The sequence below is a fragment of the Salvelinus sp. IW2-2015 genome, linkage group LG32 (genome assembly GCF_002910315.2).
Source record: "Salvelinus sp. IW2-2015 linkage group LG32, ASM291031v2, whole genome shotgun sequence".
Taxonomy (NCBI): domain Eukaryota; kingdom Metazoa; phylum Chordata; class Actinopteri; order Salmoniformes; family Salmonidae; genus Salvelinus; species Salvelinus sp. IW2-2015.
In genome coordinates this window covers 24,132,215-24,151,280 of record NC_036871.1, presented here as the reverse complement: position 1 = coordinate 24,151,280, position 19,066 = coordinate 24,132,215, and the positions used below count along the sequence as shown (strand labels likewise).

Here is a 19,066-nt window from a genome sequence, read left to right as displayed (position 1 = left end):
CCTTGAGAGCGGTTCACACCAGACACCCCAAGAATATTGCTGAACTGAAACAGTTTTGTAAAGAGGAATTGTCCAAAATTCCTCCTGACCAATGTGCAGCTCTGATCGGCAACTACAGAAAAACATTTTTTTTTAGGTTATTGCTGCCAAAGGAGGGTCAACCAGTTATAAATCCATGGGTTCACATACTTTTTCCACCCTGCGCTGTGAATGTTTACACAGTGTGTTCAATAYAGACATGAAAACGTCTAATTGTTTGTGTGTTATTAGTTTAAGCAGACTGTGTTTGTCTATTGTTGTGACTTAGATGAAGATCAGATCAAATTTTATGACCAATGTATGCAGAAATCCAGGTAATTCCAGAGTCCACACATTTTCTTGCTACTGTACTCTCACAGTAATCACASAAACCTTCCATTCGCTCCTGAAACTGCCTCTTTGAAGATAGGCTAGCCAGCCGTGTCGATGGTTCCCATTGGGGGATGAGAGTAGCATACAACAGTGATTTGAGAAGAGTAGTAGAATGGTCCCACTTAAATTCACTTTTCTAGATACTAGAAGCTGATCTGACCTATTTGAATCCTCACAGGACAGTCATGACACAGCATTCAGGATTAGACTCACCCTTTGTATAATGTCTTCATAAATGCTGATATGCACTACTGGGCTGCACTCTAACAATGGCATTAGTTATGAGATTTGATATGATAATTTAAGAAGAACCACATTTKATTTAGTCTTGTTTCTTGCAGCTCTGACGATGCAGATTCTGAAGCCAGCTGGTTTCATAGACACAGCTCACTACCCCCTCCTGCTACTAGTGTAAGTATGGCAACAACTACCCCCGCACACACACAATACAATTACTATGTTATTCTAGATAAAAAATATCATACAAACCCCAGTAGAGATTATATTAGAATTATAGCATATTCTGTTTTGACATTGGACTCATGACTTTGGACCATCACAGAGAGCTATAATGGATCATTGGTTCTGCCTGTCCTCTGTTTCCCCCAGGGACGGAACACCTGGTGGACAGATGGTGACAGAGCAGTTCCGTGTGGACTGGGCCACGGTGCTGGTGAGCAGTTATAGCACCATTGTGATCCGCTTTGACGGCCACGGGTCCGGGTTCCAGGGCACCAACCTCCTCCACCGCATCAGGAGGAAACTGGGCGTGATCGAGGAGAGGGACCAGATGGAGGCCCTCAGGTGAGAAGGAGGGAGAGACACACCTGGACACAGTATAATCTTCTTTGAGAATTCAAATAATTGCTCCCTCTTTATATGCTAACACCATGTTACCACATCTTACAGTTGCTATTTGCAGGTACAGTTTAATTACAGTGGGAAAAACTATGATACAATTTTTCATTATAGCACGRTACTGGGTTGTTGGAAATCTAATACCAACAAAGCATTGATTGTTTATTCTTCTTTATTCTAGACTGATATCGAAAGAAATGTACATCGACAAAAGTCGAATTGGAGTATATGGAAAGGTAGGGAGAATCAATGCTTGAAGAAAAGAAGCTAGCTACTTATTCAAGCCATGTAAAAAAAAGTTATTCAGTTCCCTTTCTTCCTCTTCTTGTCAATTCAAGTACTGTATCTGAGCTGAAGAAAGAGTGGGCGAGGGTTTTACTCTGTCTGGAACATAGAGCAGAAGCTCACTCCCACATATCTAAACTCAGCAAAAAAAGAAACGTCCCTTTTTCAGGACCCTGTCMTTCAAAGATAATTCGTAAAAATCCAAATAACTTCACAGATCTTCATTGTAAAGGGTTTAAACACTGTTTTCCATGCTTGTTCAATGAACCATAAACAATTAATGAACATGCACCTGTGGAACGGTCGTTAAGACACAAACCGCTTACAGACGGTAGGCAATTAAGGTCGCATTTATGAAAACTTAGGACACTAAAGAGGCCTTTCTTCTGACTCTGAAAAACACTAAAAGAAAGATGCCCAGGGTCCCTGCTCATCTGCGTGATCGTGCCTTAGACATGCTGCAAGGAGGCATGAGGACTGCAGATGTGGCCAGGGCAATAAATTGCAATGTCCGTACTGTGAGACGCCTAAGACAGCGCTACAGGGAGACAGACAGACAGCTGATCATCCTCGCAGTGGCAGACCCCGTGTAACAACACCTGCACAGGATCGGTACATCCGAACATCACACCTGCGGGACAGGTACAGGATGGCAACAACAACTGCCCGAGTTACACCAGGAACGCATAATCCCTCCATCAGTGCTCAGACTGTCCTCGTTAGGCTGAGAGGCTGGACTGAGGGCTTGTAGGCCTGTTGTAAGGCAGGTTCCCACCAGACATCATCGGAAACAACGTCGCCTATGGGCACAAACCCACCGTCGCTGGACCAGACAGGACTGGCAAAAAGTGCTCTTCACTGACGAGTCGCGGTTTTGTCTCAACAGGGGTGGTCAGATTCGCGTTTATCGTCAATGGAATGAGCGTTACACTGAGGCCTGTACTCTGGAGCGGGATCGATTTGGAGGTGTAGGGTCCATCATGGTCTGGGGCGGTGTGTCACAGCATCATTGGACTGAGCTTGTTGTCATTGCAGGCAATCTCAACACTGTGCGTTACAGGGAAGACATCCTCCTCCCTCATGTGGTACACTTCCTGCAGGCTCATCCTGACATGACCCTCCAGCATGACAATGCCACCAGCCAAACTGCTCGTTCTGTGCGTGATTTCCTGCAAGACAGGAATGTCAGTGTTCTGCTATGGCCAGCGAAGAGCCTGGATCTCAATCCCATTGAGCACGTCTGGGACGTGTTGGATCGGAGGGTGAGGGCTAGGGCCATTCCCCCCAGAAATGTCTGGGAACTTGGTGGAAGAGTGGGGTAACATCTTACAGCAAGAACTGGCAAATCTGGTGCAGTCCATGAGGAGGAGATGCACTGCGGTACTTAATGCAGCTGGTGGCCACACCAGATACTGACTGTTACTTTGATTTTGACCCCCCTTTGTTCAGGGACACATTATTCCATTTCTGTTAGTCACATGTCTGTGGATCTTGTTCAATGTATGTCTCATTTGTTGAATCGTGTTATGTTCATACAAATATTTACACATGTTAAGTTTGCTGAAAATAAACGCAGTTGACAGTGAGAGGACGTTTCTTTTTTTGCTAAGTTTAGATATGATGAGGTGAGCTTCTGCTCTATGTTGCACTATAAAAGGAATAGGGTCACTCCCGATTCATAACTACGAGAGCAACTACACACGACAGCCTAGCAACAACATAAATATTTCAATCAGGTTTCAGTTTGGAAGTCCTCATTTGTCTATAGAAAGTTAGAATTTGTATGCAGTTTGTCTTTGGWGTGGTGTATGTGAAGGCTCTAGCCTTGATATGGCAACAATGTATTTCTATACTGTTTGTTCAAAAACACGATACTATTAAGTGTCCCTCACTAACTGTACCTTATCTGTCTATATAGGTTTATGGAGGATATTTAGCCACCCTGCTTTTAAGTTCTGAAGAYTCCCTGCTTAAATGTGGAGCAGCCGTCTCGCCCATCACAGATTTCAAGTTGTATGGTAATGATTTGCTTTTGCAACATTTCTTGCCGCATGAATAATTTCTCACTACAAACAATGTATTTTAGTTTGAACAGTGCCTTATAACATGCTATTATGTGTTCCTTCTTTATACACCAGCTTCAGCATTTTCAGAGAGATACCTTGGATCACCAAAGACAGACTCTCGAGTATACTCGGTAAAGATTCATCACTTCGTACACTTTATCCGCTAGTCAGACAAGATGTCAAATAATTTGTATTTCATGCTGCTGTTCGCTGTCCTCTTTCCTTCAGGTGGCAAGTTTAGCACACCGGGCAGCTCACCTAATGGACAGGAAGTACATGATCATCCATCCAACTGCTGATGGTACAGTCATTACTATCGATCAGTTAGCCTTTCCTAGATCTATSGGTTTGTGCTGTCTTGCCAACTCCTATTTGGGCATTGGCTAAGTTACTGTCAAAGCAGTCTTATTAACTGATTAACTTTGAGGCTGAATGTTGAAGTACTGTGACTGAATATACGCATCTTACATGTCATGTTACCCTCTCTCCTTCCCTAAAGAGAAAGTCCATTTCCAGCACTCTGCAAAATTCATCAACCATTTAATCAATGAGAAGGCAAATTACTCTCTACAGGTAAGCTTGACAACATGTTTAGGACATTGTTATGAAGGCATTATGAGCAGTGTGTCAAATATTGTTACCTACCTACCTACATGCCTTTTATTTTGTAATGTCTCTGTACTGTAGATCTACCCAGATGAGGGACACTTCCTGCATAGCGATGGCACACGGCAACACCTGAGCCAATCACTAGTTAACTTCTTTGAGGAGTGTTTCCGACTGCCGGACTTACCYAGCGAGGACAAGAAGGACAAGYAGGATGAGGGAGATGTTTAAACCAGCTGACACGTGGTTAACACTCCAGCTACCACAGCACAATATGCAACAAATCCTTCTCAACTCATTTCCCTCACCCCTAGCCTGGCCCAGATCTGTTTGTGCTGTCTTGCCAACTCTGATGGTCAGCTGTGACAATGCTCATTTAGAGTTGGCATTGGCAAGCCAGATCTAGGAGCAGGCCAACCTACTCCACCCTCTGTATAATTTGGGCTCCTCTTTAGAGCACAGTACCTGCATGTACCAAGGACCTCACACCTCGCTCTTCATCTTTATTCATCACTTTTGGTTGGCTGACAACTGGACTGGCCAGCAAGACATCTCCATCATGGATGTTGACTTTGGTAAATAAAATAAAAATGTCTTAGCAGTGAACAAGTTATTTTTTGGGGACCAATAATCTGGTCACTGAAGAACCCTCTAGWATCCCCCCTTGTGGACAGCTAAAGTAGTGAACCACCACTCCAACCGGCATCTATTGAGGGATGCATTTCCTCTCCCACCACACACACAAGTAAATATATAGTGGGCAACGAACATCAAGGGTTATTTTCATTGCAGTAAACATGGAAGAGCTACCTGTTGTTGACTCCACCAGAGTTTGTGTCCATGATTCTGATGTTAAAACAGCAGCACACAGAACAACTTATTTCTCTTAATTGCTATTGGTAATGTTCAATTTCAGTAAGTAATGTGGCTTTGAGTTAATGTATGGTGGTCACATCGGCCCATSATTTCCTTTCCAAATGAGTGAGGGTACAAAGTTAAAGTAATACATTTTTTCACTCCTGTCATTTGGAGAGGCGCTCTAGTGTTATGGAAGGGCACAATTCAATCCGTAGCGCTGAAGATCTGTGCTAAAGTGCAACTTCTGAATGTGGGAACATTGCTTTAAAATGACTGTAGTGCAGGTTCTTCAGTGCTACTGATTGAGTCGAGTGCTTAGTCACTGTGCCTTACTACTGGGGGTAGACATATTCATGTCAAGGACTAACATTTCATTTTTCATCTAAGAAAGATTTGGACATTGGACATAATTTACTTGAGTTGAATCATTGCTCAGACCAGTCCATATGGTTGAAAATGTAATGCGATTTTATAACTCCCATTATAAAAGTGTACTATTATTCTTGTATAATAGGCACAAACCTGACAGTTCTGGCTGTTGTAACTACATCAAAAGGATCATGAGGCATATTCAGTGTAGGTTTTAGAGAGTTAATGTTTGGTTCTCTGTCAGCTCATTTAAATGAAGTGTTCAGTGGCTTGACCGTCTGTCCCCATGACCTCACTTCTGTTAGTTGTCAGCTGTTTTACAAAATGTTGAAAAAAGTCTAACTAGAACTGTGTGTGTGTGTGACTTGTACATAAAGCATTTTCAAATTTACTTGGGTACATTTTGTTCTTGGTGGCTTTGTTTTCATTGGACACTGCCCAGCTAAAGAAGGAAGTTTACCATAACTGATGTTGCTTGTGTGTGGTAGGAGTTGAGGTAGACATTAGGGCATGATAYTATTATTCTATAACTATTTAGCAGGAACTAACCAGGGAAGGTAYTGCAGTAGATTGTAAAAACACCAGCCATATGCTTTTAGCCATTGATAAGATTTATTTCCAGTGTTTAGGAGCCCATGCCCCTCCACTCAGAGAGAACATGCCATAATGATACAAACAGTCCAGCAGCTCAATGAAGCCTTTTCACATGCAGGGAGGAATCTCTCATCGCTCCCCAGAGAACCACTGGACTATCACAAGTCTGTAATCTAACACCCACCCTACCATCAGCAACATCTCAATACTGTACTTTTTACTTAGAAAAAAACATCTGGAAATGAAACAAAGGCAGCTAAAACATGGCATTTATATACACATGGTACTTATTTTATACAGAAATATTTTAAATTCAAGTTCTGTTAATCCAAAATGAAAAAAAAGGAAATGAAAAAACAAAAGTATAAAAAAGGTGAAGAGCAGAGTGGAATGCCTAGGGAATGGAAGCTCGGCCTTCCTCTGTTTAAGATAGAACCTGTAGAATGACAGTGTGAGTCCACGATAATATCATTCACAGTCAAATCTTTATGCATCTCAACAAAGACGATTTGGCACCCTTTACATTTCATTATGAGGCACTTCCTATTGCGAAAGAAACATGATTTCTGATTTGATTATTCATATTCTTCTCCCTCTTGACCCCCCCCCATCTGATGCCCTTAATTGACCAAAGCATGAAACCACAAGCACACAGCATATTGAATTAGAGGGAAGTAGTTCACTGCTTTTTTCTTAAAAGGGTGGAATAAAAACAGTTATTTTGTATTTTCATGACGTCGTTAGTCCAGTGTCTTGTCACAATGCACCTTGAAAGAGGTCACTCGACGGCAGTCCAAAACACAGGCTATCCCGAAAATAAAAACACTTCAAGTAGAGAGGAAGGGGAATCTGTACAATTTAAAATATGAACAAGCAACTAAAGCTTTAGTTAGTATTACAGCAAGCACGTCGTACATTCTTAAAATTTGGTTACTGAAGGACTCACTTTTAACCACACGAGACCCTCTGCAATACTTTAAAACAAATCTGCCTCCTACAAGTCAGTTACTGTATTTTCACAATCTTTAACTTGAAACACCAGCCATGTTTACACTTCCTTACACCAATCAACTTTCGGACTCATCAATTCATCCATGAGCAAGAGGCCCTCGAGTCGCAATCTTCAGCATAACAGGGATTTCTGTTAGGAGTGAGGATTTCTCTACCCCAACGCCCATCCCAAAGTCTGTCATTTGTCATAAAAAAGGAGAAAATGTATCAACATGAATTGAATGTTTTGTTCCATGCCTTGTTGTGTCAGTCAGATAAACCACCCCTGTGCAGTAACCCTTATTATTTTAAGCGTACAAACACACACCACCAAACAGACTGAGTAAACACACTAACGTCACTTCACAGTACCTGTACATGCTCACTGGTCATTWACAAACATCACTCACAGACTCTCAAACACATACACATCTCACAGACAGAAAGACAGACAGACATCACCTCTCACAGGTACTGGTAGAAGCGAGACTGGACCACCTGAGCACCAGAGAGTTTGTGTGGGTGTGCGGTGGCCGACAGATTCAGGCTTTTACTCTGGGGACCTGTGTCTCCGTTCAGCAGCTCAGCTGGAGCTGGGCGTAGTGAGAGGGGGTCTGAGAGTGACGACGACGGGGCCTCCTGGGCCTGGTGGTTGGAGTTCTGGGGGTCGGGGTTGCGTAGGAGGAGCAGTGCCCCCTGGTGTTCAGAGAAGTCCAGGCTTACCTCGGGATTGGAGGTGCGGTGGCGCTCGCGGGCAATCCACTCCCGGATGGAGAAGTCTTGGGAAGAACACTTGGGCTTCAGCCGGTCCACGGCCGACAGCTCTGCCCGCGAGCCCCCGCCCATCCCCCCCTGCCAGTCCCCCATCACAGACAACTCAGCAAAGTCCCTCTGGCCTCCCATGGTGTGTCTGCGTCTGATGTTCTTCTTCTTGTCCCTGCGTCCCTCTGGAGAGCGGCTCTGCTGGGTGCCCACCCCGAACATGTCGTCTACGGACGTCCGCAGACGGAACTTCAGCCGGTCTGTGATCTTGAGACGCCATGCAGGCTCAATTCCCTTCTCTGACTCGCTGCGGGAGGAGGAGCTAAGGCTGCTGGTGGAACGCCCCTTAAACACCCCCAGAACGCGAGACAGCCTATTGGAATCCTTGTCGCTCTGCCCTCCGTCCAACGAGGAATCGCTGTCAGTCTTCTGACGCGCAGCAGATTTCTTCCTGGAGAGAGTATCACACTCGATGAGTCTGTGGGAGGGGAGGGGCCTGGGCGCAACCGGCACGTCTGATTGGCAGAAATCTTTCCCCGGCCGGGTCTCCTTCACGCTCCCAATAAACACCGATAGGTCGCTCTCGCTGTCCGTCTCCATGGGCCGGCCCTCACTAATCAGCTCACTACGCTCATCATCAGCGTCATCTCCTCCCCTGCTCTCGGCCACCGAGTGTACCTCTGGACAGAGCGTGCTCAGCTCGGCCCCGGTGAGGAAGGTCATGGAGGAGGTGGTGGAATAATCTGAGGTGATGGAGCTGACCTCGGCCCCCAAGCCACTGGCCCCAGTTTCTGGTCCCAGGGKCCCTGTCCTACCATGCCTCACCCTGTGTCCCGTCACAGACACCTGAGAGCTGGTGCTGTTCATGGTGCCCAGGTCTGAGACCTCATCGTAGTTGGAGGGTGGGTCAGACAGAGATGACTGGTGGGCCACCTGCCTGCGGTGGCCGAGGTGGGGGGACTGGGAGGTGTAGGGGGAGCGCGTGGAGGAGGTACGGAGGCAGGGGGAGGGGGTGTGTTTGGGAGAGGGGGATGGAGAGGGCTGAGACATGAGGCCGTCTGAACGGGACTCTTCCCCGTTGGTTTGGACCCTGTCCCCTGGCTGTTCCCCTCTCTCGTTGGCCTCCCTCTCCACATCTGTCTGGCTGTCTGGGGACCAGGCTGGGTGGAGGTCCTGGTGGCWCAGGCTCTGCTGTTCTGGCTGCTCCTTCTTAGCAAACACGGCGTCCAGGTCGTCGTCAGAGCTGCTGGGCTGAGCCTTGTCCTTGGGCTTRTTACGCTTGCGGCTGACAAAGAAGGAGGAGCGAAGCATCTCCCTGCTACACTGGTCCTTCCCAGAGCCCCACAAGCCCTGCTGGGACAAAACACCAGGACGTCAGTCACACACACCAATCACTAACGTCTACTTTTAAAAAATCCACCTTTCCAGAAACAAGTCTCTCACRGTTGCCGCTTGTTATAGACCCCCTTCAGCCCCCAGCTGTGCTCTGGGCACCATATGTGAATTGATTGCRTCCCATCTATCTTCAGAGCTCGTACTGRTAGGTGACCTAAACTGGGATATGCTTAACACCCCGGCCARCCAACAATCTAAGRTAGATACCCTCAATCTCACACAAATTATTAAGGAACCTACCAGGTACAACCCTAAATCCGTAACCATGGGCWKCCTCTTAGATATSATCATGACCAACTTGCCCTCTAAATACACCRCTGCTGTCTTCAACCAGGATCTCAGTGATCACTGCCTCATTGCCTGCGTGCGCGATGGGACCGTGGTCAAACGACCACCCCTCATCACTGTCAAACYCTCCCTTAAACACTTCAGCTAGCAGGCCTTTCTAATCGACCTGGCCCGGGTACCCTGGAAGGATATTGACCTCATCCCGTCAGTTGAGGGTGCCTGGTTGCTCTTTAAAAAGTGCTTTCCTCGCATCTTAAATAAGCATTCGCCATTCAAAAAATGTTGAACTAAGAACAGATATAGTCCTTGGTTCACCCCAGACTTGACCAGCACAAAAACATCCTGTGGAGTTCTGCATTAGCATTGAATAGCCCCCGCAATATGCAACTTTTCAGGAAAGTCAGGAACCAATATACACAGTCAGTTTGGAAAAGCTAGCCTTAGCTTTCCTAACAGAAATTTGCATCCTGCAGGACTAATTCCCAAAAGGTTTTGGGACACTAAAGTCCATGGAGAATAAGACCACCTCCTCCCAGGTGACCATGGAACTGAGGCTAGGAAACACTGTCACCACCGATAAATCTACGATAATTTCAAGAAGCATTTTCCTACGGCTGGCCATGCTTTCCACCTGGCTACTCCTACCCCAGCCAACAGCTCAGCCCCGCTGCAGCAATTTGCCCAAGACCCCCCCCCCCCGCTTCTCCTCCACCCAAATCCAGACAGCTGATGTTCTGAAAGAGCTGCAAAATCTGGATCCCTACAAATCAGCTGACCAAGACAATCTGGACTTTCTCTTTCTAAAAGTATCAGCCTAAACTGTTGCAACCTCCATTACTAGCCTGTTCAACCTCTCTTTCATATCATCTGAGATCCCCAAAGATTGGAAAGCTGCCGTGGTCATCCCCCTCTTCAAAGGGGYAGACACTCTAGACCAAACAGTTATAGACCTATATCCATCCTGCCCTGCCTTTCTAAAATCTTCGAAAGCCAAGTTAACAGATCACTGATKATTTCAAATCCCYCCCTACCTTCTCCARGATGCAATCTGGTTTCCGAGCTGGTCATGGGTGCACCTCAGCCACGCTCAACGTCCTAAACGATATAGTAACCGCCATCGATAAAAGACAGTACTGTGCAGTCGTCTTCATCGACCTGGCCAAGGCTTTTGACTCTGTCAATCACCGTATTCTTATCGACAGACTCAATAGCCTTGGGTCCTCAAATGACTGCCWCGCCTGGTTCACCAACTYCTTCTGAGATAGAGTTCAGTGTGTCACATCGGAGGGCCTGTTGTCCGGGCCTCTGGCAGTCTCTATGGGGGTGTCACAGGGTTCAATTCTCGGGCCGACTCTCTTCTCTGTATATATCAATGATGTCGCTGCTGGTGATTCTCTGAGCCACCTCTACGCAGACGACACCATTCTGTATACATCTGGCCCTTCTTTGGACACTGTGTTATCAAACCTCCAAACGAGCTTCAATGCCATAACACTCCTTCAGTGGCCTCCAACTGCTTATAAACGCTAGTAAAACTAAATGCATGCTCTTCAACCGATTGTTGCCCGCCCGACTGGCATCACTACTCTGGACGGTTCTGACTTAGAATATGTGGACAACTACAAATACCTAGGTGTCTGGTTAGACTGTAAACTCTCCTTCCAGACTCACATTAAGCATCTCCAATACAAAATGAAATCTAGAATCGGCTTCCTATTTCGCAACAACGCCTCCTTCACTCATGCTGCCAAACATACCCTCGTAAAACTGACTATCCTACCGATACTTGACTTTACAAAATAGCCTCCAACACTCCACTCAGCAAACTGGATGTAGTTTATCACAGTGCCATCCATTTTGTCACCAAAGCCCCATATACTARTCACCACTGCGACGTGTATGCTCTCGTTTGCTGGCCCTCACTACATATTCGTCGCCAAACCCACTGGCTCCAGGTCATCTATAAGTCTTTGCTAGGTAAAGCCCCGCCTTATCTCAGCTCACTGGTCACCATAGCAACACCCACCCGTAGCACGCGCTCCAGCAGGTATATTTCACTGGTCATCCCCAAAGCCAACACTTCCTTTGGCCGCCTATCCTTCCAGTTCTCTGCTGCCAATGACTGGAACGAATTGCAAAAATCACTGAAGCTGTAGTCTTATATCTCCCTCTAACTTTAAGCATCAGCTGTCAGCACAGCTTACCAATCACTGTACCTGTACACAGCCAATCTGTAAATAGCACATCCAACTACCTCATCTCCATATTGTCATTTATCCTCTTGCTCTTTTGCATCCCAGTATGTCGACTTGCACATCTATCACTCCAGTGTTAATGCTAAATTGTAATTATTTCACCTCTTTGGCCTAAGTATTGCCTTACCTCCCTACTCTTCTACATTGTATTGTGTTATTGACTGTACGTTTGTTTATGTGTAACTGTGTTGTTGTTTTTGTCGCACTGCTTTGCTTTATCTTGGCCAGGTCGCAGTTGTAAATGAGAACTTGTTCTCAACTGGCCTACCTGGTTAAATAAATTCAAATTCTGCTCTGAAACYGAATGGTCAATTGCTAATCAATCTGGATAAGAACATCTGTTAAATGGCAACAAAAAAAAGAAAATAGGAGCTAAAAGATGGACAGAAAACTTGGTGCCACTTACCTTTGATTTGGAGGAGTCACTGCATGCTGAATCTGGGAGAGGAGAAGGCATGAGAAAATCTTTAAACATTTACAATCTGCTGAACAACACAATTATCAAGTCAGGGAGAGAGGACAGACTGTAGGCAGATCACAGGGTACAGTGAAGAGACCGACAGAAACCTGCACTGTGAGGGGGCAGGAGATTCAACAGAGGGGATTTGTAGCTCACAGAGATGAAGGAAGGAAACAGAAGAAAGACACTGTCCATGAGAGTGGAGGAAGAGAGGTGGCGGCCAGGAATGGAGGGATGACAGGAACAAGATGAAACCCGGCAGTGTGCACTAGGACAGGAAGCAGCTCATGCTCATAACAGGACGTACCCAAAGGGACTACATCAACACATCACGGACCACAGGTTACATCAGTCACAAACGATTACAATACACAGTCAGCCACCAGCAACAGGGCATTTGTTCTCATCAGAGACAATCACATAGGAAGGGATGACAACACGTCTCTGTTAAGGGGACACAGTTGTGTGTTGTAGTCTGTTGTTCCACCCATGCAGGCTAGCCACGATAAAATGGGCAGGTTGTGCAATATGTCTAGAACTCTATTCTATAATCCCTGTAGCACTCTTGAACATTCTGGGTTAGGTCAATTGAATATGATTGACGACCACAAACACTACAAAACAAGGTCCGTACAAAAACCTTATCAAAGAAACCATTCCCTACATAAATATTACCACTATCAAGTCAGAATAGTGTGTGTTAGGTGGGGGGTACGGCTTAAATGAAAACTCCACGCAAAAAACATCTTCTGGTATTTGATTCTTTAGTCCATTGCTGKTGCATCATACAGATATACAGCCGGTATGATACATTTTTCATATGATGGAAAACGCAGAATCATACAGTGCATGTTAAGTTAAAGCCGTATTCTCAAATTGATTAAATAAATAAAAAAATCCTCAAATCGACACAATACCCCAGAATGACAAAGCAAAAAGTGTTRTTTACATTTTTGCAAATGTTATAAAAAACAAAAACGCCTGATTCAAATAAGTATTCAGATCCCTTGCTATGAGACTCGAAGGTGCATCCCGTTTCCATTGATCATCCATGAGATGTTTCTACAACTTGATTGGAGTCCACCTGTGGTAAATTCAATCGATTGGACATGATTTGGAAAGGCACACCAGTTTATATATGGTCCCACAGCTGACAGTGGATGTCAGAGCAAAAATTGAAGGTCCCCAGCATTGAAGGTCCCCAAGAACACAGTGGCCTCCATCATTCTTAAATGGATGTAATTTGGAACCACCAAGACGCTTCCTAGAGCTGGCCACCCGGTCAAACTGAGCAATCGGGGGAGAAGGGCCTTAGTCAGGGAGGTCACTCAGACTCCAGAGTTCCTCTTTGAAGATGGGAGAAACCTCCAGAAAGACGACCATCTTTGCAGCACTCCACCAAATCAGGGTGTTATGGTAGAGTGGCCAGACGGAAYCCACTCCTCAGTAAAAGGCACATGAAAGCCCGCTTGGAGTTTGRCAAAAGGCACTTAAAGACTCTCAGACCATGAGAAACAAGATTCTCTGGTCTGATGAAACCAAGATGGAACTTTTTGGCCTGAATGCCAAGCTGAGTAAAGTACTGAGTAAAGGGTCTGAATACTTATGTAAATGTAATATTTCCATATTTTTTGGATAAAAACCTGTTTTTGCTTTTGTCATTGTGTAGATTGTTGTTGAGGGAAAAAACAACAATGTAATACATTTTAGAACACGGTTTTAACGTAACAAAATGTGTAAAAATTCAAAGGGTCTGAATACTTTCCCAARGCACTGTATGATGAAAAATGCATCATAACGGCTGCATTTCTACATTTAGAAACTCCTATATCTTCAAAACTTGATCGCTGACATGCAAAACAGTTTGTGACTATATCAACAATGGACTAATGAAACAATGGAATTTTCCTTTAAGTGTGTTTGCTTGATTTACGAGTTTTGTGTGTCCGAGTTGGGGTCAATTCCATTTAAATTCTTGTCAGCTGTATTGGACATGGAATATCTCCATATAGGAAATGCTATTTACCTTAATCATTTGGAATATAGGTGGAACTGACCCAAAATCTGGTGTGTATATCAGTGTGCTACACAAGGTTTTTGATGGGGAAGGTGGGTGTTTGATAGATGTGGATGGTTGGTGTGTTGCGGTAGAAGTATGTAGCAGTGAGGGAGGAGCTAGGTGGCAGTGTTTGACTGTAGTTGGTGTTTCTGATGCTGAAAAAAAACAGTGGTTCATTGATAAGACATGGYGTGAATCTCAGAAGTATTTTCCTGATTCCGTGAATCATCTCCTCACCTCTTTCACATATCAGAGGGAAGCAAGGAGAGATCTCCTCAGACCTTCTCCCCCAATGCTGTCCTTGCTTCCATCTAACGTTTRCAGTAGACTGCACGCAATAAATAGAATACCTTCGAGATTCACCCTATGATGTCCATCTCAAATGTATGACTGAGAGTCAAATGTGACAGGAGGGCAGAAAGGGACAAAAGCAATCAGAGCTACTTTACTTACTATCTCACCGGCATCCATCTAACCTCCCTAGTCAATGTGTGTGTGTAACTATGTTCTGATCTCTCCTAGATGTCTTTTGAGTGTGTTAGACAACAGCCAGCTCAGCCCCCCACCACTACAACCCCTCCCCCTCAGACACCATGACAGTAATGCCACATGAGCAGGCGGTAGTGAAACCGTGGTTTGACCGTACCATGCTACTTGTCCTCGCGATCAGCTTTAGAGACAAGAGACAGCAGAAAGGCTTTCAGAAGAAACTACTGCAGGCACTGCTCTGTATGTATCCGTTAGGTTATAAGGTATTTTCATTTTAGAGAAATGTGAAAAACGTGCACACCAACAGGAAATGACAAAACATCGACGTCTCTTTCTTTCTGTTTTTCTTTTTTTCCCGCTCCTTCATGTTTCACCCCAAGTTAACAGAGCTGAGGGTTTCTGCAGARTAGGCAGCTACACTGGGGACAACACTCATCGTCCTTCTTCCTACAGTCCCAGCTGTCCACCACTGACATTACAGAGTCCACCAGTGACATCAGCGAGTGATTGACGCCACCCACTTGGCCTGTGTCAGATTGGGTCAATGTGTGAGTGCTGGACASGGACAGGGGAGAAAAAAACACACTACACACAAACCAAGGGTAGAGGTCAGAAGGGTTAATACTTCCACTCTGTTGTTTTGTTTGTTTGTTGTTTGAGGGGAAAGAACATGCCGGGTTTATATGGGAGGGGAAGAAAAGAAGTCTTCATCTCAACATAAAGAGGAAAGCACGGGGAGAGATGACATGAGCAAAGGAAAAAACAAACATAAAAAAGCAAAAAGAGAGAACTGGGGAAATAATCTAACGCAAAAGACAATTCATCGTCTTGGGCAAATGAAAAAAGAATGACAACAAAACAGACCTTAACAAAAGGCTTAACAACATTTGCAAATTATTTTCAGCAATTTCCAATTGGATAACCGAAAATCCTTCCATTGAAGAATTGCTAAAATAGCTTGCCTTTACAAAAGCACGAGACTTTTCAGTAGACTTGCTTAGCTTTAGATCATCTGATGGAAAGCAAACAAGAAGCCTCTTACTTTAGGACTAACYAATACCTACAGGTACATTCTGAACATACACACGCATGTCCTGGGTCCCTATTTCTGAGGCTCATTAGTATACTGGTAAAACTGTCACAGGACTGTTGCATTAGCACCACGCCAGGTGTGGTAACAGTGAGAAAAAGGTGAGTTACCTGAGACTTCCGCAGCTGAGGTGGTTGTTGTGGTCCGGCCGATGTTGGACAGCAGGTGGTCGATGTTCGGCACAGGCTGAGACTGCACTGTACTCTCCTGTTCCACTGAGGTCTGCAGGAGAGAGATCCAATGAGGGAGAGGAAAGTAGAGGAGGAAAGAAGTCAACGAGGGATGCAGAGAGAAAAATGTTCACCTCATACAACACTTTAGCCAACCAGCAAGATGAACAAACATCCACTACATCACACACTGAACATTCTGTGTTATTACCAGCTGAGAGTAGCATGACCGAGTGTGTTTAGATAGGTGTGTGCATGTGTGTGTGTGTGTGGGGTGAGAGAGCAGTAGCGAGATGGCGAGAGAGATGCTACGTACAACAGGGTCATCGTCCCCCTCCTCAGTGAAGAACCAGTCAAACTGCTGAATGAGGTTCTCCACMATCTTGCACTGGTCTGGCATGTGGTTGACCATATTGGTCATGTTGTCCTCRGAGGTCCTGACCAGAGTCGGTCCAAACACGATGGCCAGGTTACGAGGCTCCATCTGGGGGGAGAGAGGAGACATGAGTGGCATTCAGTCAAGTCCATACACAAGGCCTCTATTAAAAGGCTCCATTTAATTTTTTTATTTTTTTTATCCCTCACACTGACATACCTTATTTTTCTCACAGTTTTCAGAGACCAACTTGAGGTGTCCAGAGAGAWATTTGAGGGTTTCATAGTGATGCTCAGGCAATTCAAGGATCTGCGAAGAYAAGAGAACCAACCTTCAATGCAACAATTAAAACATACCGCTAAACTACATGAAGCTCTTATTCCTATTCCTTATTCCTATAGATCTATCATAAAACCCTCACCTAAGCTGTAACTTACCAGCCTCTTGAGCTCTTTCAACCTCTCCACTGCGTCTTCTGTTCGATTGGCTTCAATAAAATCTGCATATTTTTCTGTAAATAGAATACAAGGACCACTTAGTTCCTTTAACAGCCACGACTAAATAATTAGGATTGATTAACAATGCTTTCTTAACCAATTGTCTTTTCTTTATAGGCATGCATTTACTGTGTGTTCAGTATCTCACCATTTGTAAAAAGGGGTTCTGGAAGTTTCCGGAAGAAGGATTTCAGTAAACTACTGATCACATTTAGGTCCCTCCATTTCTGTCAGGGAAAGCAAGTGAGAAAACCATTAAAGGCGTTATTGTGAGGTATGGTATGTTTCAAGTTTTAATGTCACATGCACAAGTACAGACAKGTGCCTTTCTTGCAAACTCAAAACCCAACAACGCAATAAATCAATAAGAATGTAATACTTAACTTCTTTGATATAGGGGGCAGCATTTTCACTTTTGGATAAAMTGCGTGCCCATAGTGAACTGCCTCCTACTCTGTRCCAGATACTAATATATGCATATTATTATTACTATTGGATATAAAACACTCTGAAGTTTCTAAAACTGTTTGAATGATGTCTGTGAGTATAACATAACTCATATGGCTGGCAAAAACCTGAGACAAAATCCAAAACAGAAGAAAGAATCTGAGAACTGTCATTCTTAACTCATCGCCTATTCAATCCCTGAATATATGGATCTGTTGCACTTCCTACGCCTTCCACTAGATGCCATCAGTCTGTGAGAACGCTGAATGAAGCTTATGCTGTGTGGGACCGGATGGGATGTTTGAGTCAGTGTCTGGCAGATTGCAGCTTCTTGGTCACGCGCGTTCCTCATGATTCGCCATGCGTTCCATAGAGACTGAAAGAAATTCTCCGGTTGGAACCCTATTGATAAAATGATAACAACATCCTGAAGATTGATTCTCTACTAAGTTTGACCAGTTTATTCGACTTGTAATATAACTTTTTGAAGTTTTCGTCCGACGTTTGCCTACATCTCGCGAGCGTTTGGACACGTGTACTAAACATGCTAGCAAAAGTAGCTTAATTGGACATAAGTAATGGACATTATCGAACAAAATAACGATTTATTGTGGAACTAGGATTCCTGGCAGTGCATTCTGATGAACATAATCAAAGGTAAGGGAATATTTATATGTAATTTCGTATTTTCTGTTGACTCCAACATGGCGGAGAAATGTTGTTAAATCTGAGCGCCGTTCTCAGATTATTGCATGGTGTGCTTTTTACGTAAAGTTTTTTTTAAATCTGACACAGCGGTTGCATTAAGAACAAGTGTATCTTTAATTCTGTGTAAAACATGTATCTTCATCACAAAGTTTATGATGAGTATTTCTGTTATTTGACGTGGCTCTCTGCAATTACTCCGGATATTTTGGAGGCATTTCTGAACATCGCCCAATGTAAACCGAGATTTGTGGATATAAATATGCACATTGTCGAACAAACTAATAAATGTATTGTGTAACATGATGTCCTATGAGTGTCATCTGAGAAGATCAAAGGTTAGTGATTAATTTTATCTCTATTTCTGCTTTTTGTGACTACTATCTTTTTGCTGGGAAAATGGCTGTGTTTTTCTGTGGCTATGTACTGAGCTAACATAATTGTGTGTGCTTTCCCATAAATCCTTTTTGAAATCATCATCCATGTTGGCTGGATTCACAACATCTGTAGCTTAATTTGTGGTGTCTTTTGTTTATTTCATGAAAGATTATTTTATTGTAATATTTGAATTTGGCGCGCTACATTTTTTCTGGATTTGGCCAAGTGGGACGCTACCATCCACCATCCAGAGAAGTTAAAGAAAACAGTAACACAGAGCAAAATAAAGAAAACACAATAAGTAAGTAAGCATACTATATACAGGGTCAGTCAATAGCATATTTACAATGTGCAGGGATATTGGAGTGATGGAGGTATGTATAGGGGTAAGGTGACTTGGCAACAGGATATAAGAAACAAGAGTAGCAGCAGCTTGTATGTGAGTGGGTGTGTTTGTATGTGTAGAGTCAGTATAAATGTACGTGCATATTACGTGTCAGTGAGCAGATTGAATTGTGTGTGTGGTGTGTGTGTGGTGTGTGTGTGTGTGTGTTGTGTGTGTGTGTGTGTGTAGGTAGGGCCCTGTGAGTGTGCATAGAGACAGTGCAAAAATAAAGGTCAATAAAGATACAAGGTAGACTCAGATAGTCCGTGTAGC

The 19,066-nt window shown here is 44.2% G+C and overlaps 2 protein-coding genes across 5 annotated transcripts in view; one reads left to right on the top strand and one right to left on the bottom strand.

The window, feature by feature from the left end:
* The first annotated feature begins 758 nt into the window (after positions 1-758).
* On the top strand, positions 759-4,925 carry LOC111956391 (A-type potassium channel modulatory protein DPP6-like). Its single transcript, XM_023976858.2, has 8 exons — positions 759-822; positions 1,021-1,215; positions 1,451-1,505; positions 3,473-3,572; positions 3,693-3,751; positions 3,849-3,921; positions 4,120-4,193; positions 4,308-4,925. The coding sequence occupies exons 1-8, from the start codon at positions 761-763 to the stop codon at positions 4,455-4,457; spliced, it is 768 nt and encodes a 255-aa protein (XP_023832626.1). The 5' UTR covers positions 759-760; the 3' UTR covers positions 4,458-4,925.
* A 1,118-nt stretch (positions 4,926-6,043) lies between these two features.
* Positions 6,044-19,066, bottom strand: part of LOC111957227 (rho GTPase-activating protein 21) — a 70,098-nt gene continuing 57,075 nt past the window's right edge. For 3 of the 4 annotated variants that reach the window (XM_023978003.1, XM_070436694.1, XM_023978005.1), the window contains 7 exons: positions 17,027-17,105; positions 16,819-16,892; positions 16,601-16,690; positions 16,322-16,489; positions 15,946-16,057; positions 12,144-12,175; positions 6,044-9,152 (listed from right to left, as the gene is read on the bottom strand). In XM_023978003.1, coding sequence (XP_023833771.1) covers positions 7,503-9,152; positions 12,144-12,175; positions 15,946-16,057; positions 16,322-16,489; positions 16,601-16,690; positions 16,819-16,892; positions 17,027-17,105 — 2,205 coding nt within the window. In that variant the 3' untranslated portion in view covers positions 6,044-7,502. The remainder of the gene's footprint in view (positions 9,153-12,143; positions 12,176-15,945; positions 16,058-16,321; positions 16,490-16,600; positions 16,691-16,818; positions 16,893-17,026; positions 17,106-19,066) is intronic. The other variant, XM_023978004.1, reaches the window with a different exon arrangement.